Source organism: Hoplias malabaricus, chromosome 13 (assembly GCF_029633855.1).
Source record: "Hoplias malabaricus isolate fHopMal1 chromosome 13, fHopMal1.hap1, whole genome shotgun sequence".
NCBI lineage: Eukaryota > Metazoa > Chordata > Actinopteri > Characiformes > Erythrinidae > Hoplias > Hoplias malabaricus.
Window position 1 is genome coordinate 27,123,082 of NC_089812.1, and position 9,116 is coordinate 27,132,197.

Below are 9,116 nucleotides of genomic sequence, written 5' to 3' on the forward strand. Positions count from 1 at the left end.
GGTCAGGAATTTGGCGAGGACACAGGCCTCCTTTAGTAACCGAATGTATTACCAACAAATGTGTAAATAAAAGTGTTGTTGTTTTTTTTATTTTGCTATTTTTTGTTGTTGTTGATTTGGCATTTTTACCAGCAGCTCTTCCATTAGGTGCAGAACATAATGCACTGACATGCTTGTAGACAACAGTGAGGAAGGCCCTGGTGCCCCCCCCCACTTAGAGGCTTGATTTAGTCACCCCCCCCCCCCTTAAGGAATGATCAATAATGCCCTCATATGATTTAAGAGGTGATTTTACTTTTTGGATACTTCTTTTTGGATTATAATAGGATCATATGTCACTGTAGTGTGGGCCATTGTTAACGCCTTTCCACCAGAAGTCAACTGAACCAAGGCCTGATTGTTTTGTTAAAAGGTTCTAATAATTAAAAAAAAAACCCTAAAGAAAAGTCTGCGACAACAAATCAGGCGTATATCTGCATGCTTGATTATATTCTTTTGATTTATATCTACCTGAAATACTGATGCATTTGGATGGTAGTTTTAGATTCTTACGTCACAGAGCATATAGAGTTAGGGATCATTAATTGTTACAGACATGTTTAAGTGAGGAATCCTGTTCGAATGGTAGTCTCAGATGAGGAGGCTGGTTTTTTTTAAATATTGCACAATGGCGACACCTTATGGTAAAAGTAAAACCGTAAAATTATGGAGACGTTCAAAAGTGGAATCAGTGCGGTTATTAACATTTAACAGCAACAGCAGGCACACACTCACTCTAGGAACTCATCTGGGAATCTGTTCGTCACGTACTCAACAAAGTCAAACTCCTCCACTGCGAACTCCACATCTTTCCACTGCTTGGCCGTGCGGCTGCTGTCAGGAGTCTTCATGGAAAAGCTCTTTATTTTCAGACAGGGCAGCACCACCACTTTTCTCAATTTGACTTCGAACCCCCACTCCTGACAGGGGAGAAAGAGAGGAAGAAAACAAAACAAAACAATTTTTAGGGTTTAGATTTAAATCAGTGTAGAAATGCTAATGTAGTATACACACAAACACAAAATTACCAGTGAGCACGTAGCACATCTGATGATACGACCTGGCTCCCATTCTTCAAACTTCCGCTCTAAATGAACTTGCTCTCCTGTGTGATAGTAATTTCTGTAAAACAAATTAACAGTTACACAGCCATTTGGCTAACACTCCCTATTTGGCTAACAGAGCTAGCTAACAGCTAACTGAAGCTAATGCAACACAACTAAGCATTAGGGTGAACTGTTTGTGATGATTAAAGTGTGATCACTAGAAAAAAAAAATCTTCTCTTAATACCTTCTTTGCTATCTTTTTGCTAAACTGATAGCTATGTTACTGATAGATACAGTATTTGTTCCCACCGAAGCTCCAGCTCCAACAAAACTGTAAAATGTAAATCTTTTCTGAACCACTGTTTTAAATGTGACACTTTAATAAACATTCCATGTAATAACTTTATGTATTGTAGTTTTTAGTTGCAAATAACACAGACCTGGTTACTGTACAGTTCTGAGAGTAGGGTTTGCCTGGTTAATTCATTGTAGCCTATTGATTCTTTTAGCAGAAAGTAGGTTATACCAGAATGTTGCATTACTAATCAGCACTGATTTGACAAGAAATACATAAAAAGATACCAGTGGCCCCTTCTCTACCTCAAAGCTCCTGTGCTACCTAAGAATAGTTCATCACTGCCTAGATATCAATTAAATACAGACATTTTTTAACTTTTAACTGCTATTATTTTTCTTACATTTTCCCCTAGAGAGGCTGAGGAGGGACGGACTCACTTAAAGTCAGGACTGATGTTTACGTGCTGCGTGCCGTTCACCACCCTCATGTCATCTCCTTGGGCAACGGCAGTGAAGCAGTTCCTGCAGATGAACTGAACCTGAGATGGATTATAGCGTGTCTGCTTTTCCTCTCTCTGCCTGCTGGACAGAATCCGCTCCATCACAGCAGCCTTCTGCAGCTCCCACAGCTGACCCCCAACACATCAACACCACACATTAGGAGCAGTGCAGTCAGAACCACAACACAGCAGACTGGGTACCAAATCTAAAGGAACTGTGCTTGGTTTGAAATGCATACCTTCTTGTGGAACTCTCTGGGCTCCATGTTCTGCACTTGAGTGACCGCACTGACGGTCAGCTCTTCAAGATACTCATTGGTCTTTTCTCTGCGTATCTCCCTCCCATCTGCCTGCGCCACCACTGAATACACACTGTCTTGGGCTCTGGCTCGTCCGCTGGCCTGCAGCTGAGCGATCTCATTGGTCAGCAGCCCATAGCGCACCACCACGTTGCATTCTGGGATGTCGAGGCCTTCCTCAGCCACACTGGTGGAGATGAGAAGGTTGAGGCCTCCATTTCTGAACTTCAGAATGGTTTCTCTTTGCCCTCTCTTCAGAGAAAAAGAAAAAAATGTCGTACATTTTGTAATATTTGAGTCTATACATAAATCTTGATTAAGTCTGCATTTTTCTTTATTATTTTCTTTAAAACTGCATACATGTTGGTGATTTATAACAAAACTTCTTTAAAGTTGGTCCCTACCTGTGTCATGTGATTGGCACCGGTACCAGCTCCTGTGAGAATGGCCGCGTGGATGTTGGCGCGCTGCAGTTCTGGGTTGGCACACACCCAGTCGTACAGACAGCGTGTGCCCTCTCTGGTTTTGGAGAAGAGGATGCCACGTGAGGTTTTGTCTTTAAACTGCTTCACCAGAGTCTGCTGTAGCTGAGCCAGCTTGGGGTTCTCGTTATGTTTGTCTGAAGCTAGAGCCCTCAGTTCCACAAGATTCTCTGTGTGAGGAAAACATCATCAATAATGTCGGTCAACAAGTCAAAAACTAAACTAAACAGAATGTATTTCTCATTTCTCAGTTCCATACTACCATCCTTCCCTGTACCATTCTGAATACTGTATAGAAAAACGCTTTTGAATCACAACAGGTGAGAGAATAACACAAAGTTCACACCTTCAAAGAGTCCAGAAAGAAAAATATCAACTACATCAAGTGCGTTTTCGCTCCGTGAGACGTAGAACTCCTCGAGAAGCCGTAGAGCATCCACCATGCGCACGGTGTCGTTAATAAGAAGGGCGTCATTATATTTCCTCAGGTGTCGGGCACACTGAGACAAAAGCCTGTTCTCCTCACTAACACCTGGAAACACCACACAGACACACACACACACACATTTGTTGGTCCACTAACAAATACAGCATATATAATGAGTCTATTTCTACTATACCTCAGGCATTTAGATTTGACCAAAGTGTACTTCTCAGTAACAATCAACATTTATTTTCACTTCTCAGAAATATAGAGTTTAATTTAAACTCTTAACTCATGCACTGTCGCTGTCAGAAAAAACCTTGTATCTCCATAATATTTTTCAACATTTTTACATTTTAGGAACATCAACTGTCATTTACATTGTGTTCAAATTTCATTTAAATCACACCAGCAGAAACTATTTAAAATAGCTTTGAGAACAATACTATTCCATTAAATTCAACACCATTCATCCACCATGCGTTAAAGATCAACCTGCTCTTCATTTTACCACCGCAGTGGTGTCCTCTTTAACATGCAGCCCACATTCAGCATCAATGACTACCACTGACCTTTCTTCTCCAGCTCCACCACATCAGACTCATACTCCTGACTGCCCATCTCACGGAGAGCGACCTTAGACTCTGACGCCATGAACTCATGGATCATCCTCATCATCATCTTCAGATGGTCCCCAAATGGGTCCTGGGAACACGTGAGACCAACAAACATCACAAGCATGACCACGAATACAAAGACCTCTCCAAAGCTGGCCATTCAGAAAGAGCAACACCGAAACAAACACTTACGAATTGTCGCACATTCACAATGTCATAGTTCTTCATGGGTCTGGGCACAGCTGCTTTAAGCTCTGGCACATAATTCTTTGTGGACACAATAACAGAGTCCAGATTTGCACAGATCTGTGGGTGACAGTGTGTGAGAATACATCAATAATAAACCAGTCAGGTGTTTTATGACAGAAGTTCAAAGTCAGTCCAATTGTGCTAAATCAACAGCTTGTTTTCTTAATAATAATAATGCTTTTTTTTGTGACATCACAAAATCAGTGATTTCAAAACTGGCTGCTTTGGCATCTTCCATACATGGACCTGGGTGAATATATCTTGCAAGTTAGCATTTGTTTGCATACAACTTTAAACTCCAAATGATATGGCTCCTGTTTTCAGGGCTTTTAATGCATTAATATTTAATATTATTTAGTTTATACAATGGTTAGTGCTCATTCATTCTGTCTTTCCTGATTCAAGGCTGTTTCCAAACTCAGCACACACCTGTAGCACATGACTGACAGCTCCCTCGAGGGTCTTGGCCCCCCCAGTGCCCGGTGAGGCAGTCAAACCTAGAATCTGAGGCAGATTCTTTTCTCCCTTTATCTTACTCTTCACATAACGTGCCATGATCTTATTATACACGTTGTCCTTGTGCGTGTGGTGACACTCATCTATGATCAGCAGCGTGAAGTCTGAATACAGAGGAAAAGCACAGAGGGAACAGTCATTTAATTATTAAAAATTATTTCAGAATTTCAGTCAGGCTGTCTGTATTAATATCACTTACGTCAACACTAATGAACAGTAATAAGTAAATAAATTCATGTTAATGACATCACAAACATGCATATATTTGTATCTAGCTTTGTCAGCGAGCTCTTGAAACACGTTAATTGTGCTGCAGAGTTAATTTGGGGTTTTGTTCGTTACCTGTGAGCTCCACATGCTTGTCTTCCTCTGTGTTCGTTAAGGCGTTCTCTAGGATCTGAGCAGTGCAGATGACAAGGTCAGAGTCCTTTACCACACGGCCAAAAAAGTCCTTCTCCGGGCTGTCTCCACTGATCCGCACAATCTTTGCAGAGTGACCCAGGTGGGGCCGGAATTCTTTTTGATAGTGCTGGTCAACCAGGTGAACCTAGGAAAAACACACATGCACAACTCAAGTTTAACGATTGAAGATTACAAACACTATCTCTTCAAAAGCCGTTTGGGGACATCTCATCTAAGATTTATTTAGAAAATAAAGAACCCACAACCTCCAGGTCCCTGGAGCCTTGACACTTCCTGCTGCGCCACTGTTCCGCCCAACTTTTGGACATACAGGGGTTGGACAATGAAACTGAAACCACAATAATTTATTAGCATGGTGTAGGGCCTCCTTTTGTGGCCAATACAGCATCAATTCATTTTGGGAATGACATATACAAGTCCTGCACAGTGGTCAGAGGGATTTTAAGTCATTCTTCTTGCAGGATAGTGGCCAGGTCGCTACGTGATGCTGGTGGAGGAAAATGTTTCCTGACTCGCTCCTCCAAAACACCCCAAAGTGGCTCAATAATATTTATATCTGGTGACTGTGCAGGCCATGGGAGATGTTCAACTTCACTTTCATGTTCATCAAACCAGTCTTTCACCAGTCTTGCTGTGTGTATTGATGCATTGTCGTCCTGATACACGGCACCGCCTTCAGTATACAATGTTTGAGCCATTGGATGCACATGGTCCTCCAGAATGGTTCAGTAGTCCTTGGCAGTGACGCGCCCATCTAGCACAAGTATTGGGCCAAGGAAATGCCATGATATGGCAACCCAAACCATCACTGATCCACCCCCATGCAACAGTCTGGGTGGTACGCTTCTTTGGGGCTTCTTCACACCGTGACTCTCCTGGATGTGGGGAAAACAGTAAAGGTGGACTCATCAGAGAACAATACATGTTTCACATTGTCCACAGCCCAAGATTTGCACTCCTTGCACCATTTAAACCAACGTTTGGCATTGGCACGAGTGACCAAAAGTTTGGCTATAGCAGCCCGGCCGTGTATATTGTCCCTGTGGAGCTCCCGACAGACAGTTCTGGTGGAAACAGGAGAGTTGAGGTGCACATTTAATTCTGCTATGATTTTATGTTTTTAGGATACAATCCGGGTCAGCACCCGAACATCCCTTTCAGACAGCTTCCTCCTGCGTCCACAGTTAATCCTGTTGGATGTGTTTCTTGGTGGTATGCTGACATTACCCTGGATACCGTGGCTCTTGATACATCACAAAGACTTGCTGTCTTGGTCACAGAAGCGCCAGCAAGACGAGCACCAACAATGTGTCCTCTTTTGAACTCTGGTATGTCACCCATAATGTTGTTTGCAAACAAGAGTAAAAGTGTATGACAATATTTGGAAGCAACAGTAACAGTGCAGAACTGCTAACATTCATTCCTCTGTAACAGATTCATCCTGAACTGAAAGTGACTATTCCAAACAATGCAGGTACCTTATTGACAAGGACAGCCACTTTATGATTAGGATGGTTCTCCAGGTGCTTCTTGGCCACATAAACGGCAGCTCGAGTCTTTCCTCCGCCGGTAGGCAGCCAAATTATACTGTTCTCCCCTCTCAGAGCCCTCTCAACCACCTCCTCCTGGTAAGACCTCAAAGGAATCTCCTCCATCTACACACACAAAGCAAATATACAAAATGAACAGTTGTGTGGGTTATCTTTAAAAACTCAGTAACCTTTCTGTTCAGGTTAACCTGCCCGTGGCTGTGTTTAAAAGCTACAAGCTGTATCATGGGGGTAATAACCTGCCGACACGACTGGGGGAGGCCACAGCTGAGCATTTCAGATTTGAAACTGTGGTTTTCTAAAGACTTGTGGATTCAGACAGCAAGGTTTCTTGCATCATAAGGCTAAGAAACCACTCCTGTGAAGTCGCAGTCCCAGACTGAGCTGCGGATGAGTGGCAGAGGAAGCAGGAATAGATGTGGGGAGTAGTTGAAGATCCACATGCACTAAATGAAGGTAAAGAGTTATATTAAAGCCACATTTAAAGGACACATATCCTACCCCTTTTTAACTAAATTAAATGTCTGTAACATGCTTTGGTCAAAACCCCACAGCAGTGTTCTCCCCCGTCTAAACGGCCCTGTTCTGAAAGACCGGTTTCAGCACCTGTTCTTTTAAATGAGAATGAGCCCCGGTTCAGTTCAGCACTAAGAGCAGATGCTCTGTTTTTATGCCATTTTCACTCTGTTCTTATTCTGCTCAAGTCTCATTTTCTCCATTTTTAATCAGCATTCTTATTTATCATCGTTTTAGTTTCGCGCCGTTTAACCTAGTCTTTGAGGTCCCTTGTAAATGCAGATCCAGTGCTGTGATTGGAGAAACTCAGACGAGGAGGCAGGGCAATTTGAAGTCTCTGAACTTTGTGTAAAATGCTGCACAAAATAAAAATGGCATGTTTTAGATTTAGACAGCCCACAAAAAATAGTGCGCCCCAGACTTTCAAATGAAATTTTTTTAATAAATATATTATCCACCTGGGATTTATTTACTGGAAATGTGTGATTTTGATAATAATAATATTTAGTTAAATTTATATAGTGCCTTTCACAAACTCTAGGACACTTTACAGTCATAAGCAGGGAGGGGAAGAGAAAAAACATGTGAACACAGAAGAGAAATGTTTTGAGCAGAGATGTGACGTGAGACAGGGTTGAACAATTACGAACAGATGATGAAGTTGTAAGGGTTCAATCTATGATCTAAGGCTGTGGGGGGGTTCTGTTATTCACATATTGTACTTAGCCTCATTTTGTAAATGATCATGCATTGGCGTTGACAAAAATATACATAAATATCAGACATTGGCATAATTCTCATATTAGAAATTTTTAAGACAAACTTTAACTGTGATAGTGTGGTCCTGTATGATTGGTTTTACTTATTTTGCTTACCTCTATTAGTTCTATTTCTAAGCTAATTTTGATCAGAAATATTTTACATTGTTTTAACTTATAATAAATTTTTATTTGGTTATTTTATTGTGCAGCACTTTGGTTGACACTTGTCTTTTAAATGTGCTATATACATAAGGTTATCTTGTGTTATTGACACTGCTCAAATTAACATGCGCCTCCTATCTGAAAACAAACTGAGAAAGAGGAAGATTCTCAAGTAGTTTTAAAAGAACGGTTTGACAAAACTGTAAATGTTGTCAACACAGAGCACAAAATATAGACAGGACATTTTACAGAATGCTGACCCACGTCTGCACTGTTCATTTATAACACATAGCATATTTATATATAAAAAAAACATCTATCAAGGCTAACAAGAACAAGCTTATTATTATGCCAGTGAGTAAGACATCAGCCCAAAAAAAACAAGCTGACATTACATATCAATATAATCTTTATAATCCACAAACAGCTGACAACCAGACGGCTCACTCACCTCAGCTGTGCTTGTGTTCACGCAGAGCTTCCTGTGGGACCTCTCGGATTCTTCTGAGGAGCTAACATGGGCTCAGCTCTTCAAATAGAGCTTTGATCAGCATGCCGGCCTGAGAAACGAAAGTGGAAGTGGAGGAAGAAGAAGGGCCCAGTAGAAGGGGGTGAAAGATATACGACAGTAGACACCAGTACTGTACAGGACCCTGGAGCTGTGTGACCACGACACTACTCACAACAAACATATTGATAGTAAAAAAATTCTCAAAAAAAGCAGCCTACACAAAAGCTTGGTCTGTATGGATAAACGGTGCAGGAGCTTGATGTATTTAGCAAAACTGCCACTGTCCACACTGTGTGAGATCAGTAAAAAATGTTTTTAAATGCAGAAAAACAGCAATATGAAAACTATTCCCACATCCTGGTGTTTGAACACACTGTCACCGCTTTTATCTTTTAGGAGCTGGATTACTAAGCAGAGAGAAGATAAAACCGCAGAGTTAACAGGACCATTATAACGAACCCAACAAGTGACAGGAGAAACCCTTGGTGGGCCCTTTTAATGTACACAAGTGACATCAGGAAAGGGAAACTGAAGGAATTCCCCACTTGTTTCCACAACAAATATACAACAAAACACAGAAATGAAACTAAGCACAGAAACTTAAGTAAACGCACAGTTAAACAGGCTGCAGTAGCATATGAGGGGGATGTGAGAGTTCTTGACATATGAAAACATACAAAACTGACATTCTGCTCTGCTTTTATTAGCCTCTTTTGGAATGAA

The 9,116-nt window shown here is 41.4% G+C and overlaps 1 protein-coding gene across 1 annotated transcript; it reads right to left on the reverse strand.

Annotated features, from left to right (window-relative positions):
- Positions 1-268: 268 nt before the first annotated feature.
- On the reverse strand, positions 269-8,379 carry dhx58 (DEXH (Asp-Glu-X-His) box polypeptide 58). Its single transcript, XM_066642102.1, has 12 exons — positions 8,334-8,379; positions 6,372-6,548; positions 4,813-5,017; positions 4,384-4,574; positions 3,898-4,011; positions 3,661-3,793; positions 3,011-3,196; positions 2,587-2,834; positions 2,123-2,434; positions 1,822-2,012; positions 1,068-1,161; positions 269-959 (listed from the first exon to the last, which is right to left on the reverse strand). The coding sequence occupies exons 2-12, from the start codon at positions 6,546-6,548 to the stop codon at positions 771-773; spliced, it is 2,040 nt and encodes a 679-aa protein (XP_066498199.1). The 5' UTR covers positions 8,334-8,379; the 3' UTR covers positions 269-770.
- Between the last annotated feature and the right edge of the window lie 737 nt (positions 8,380-9,116).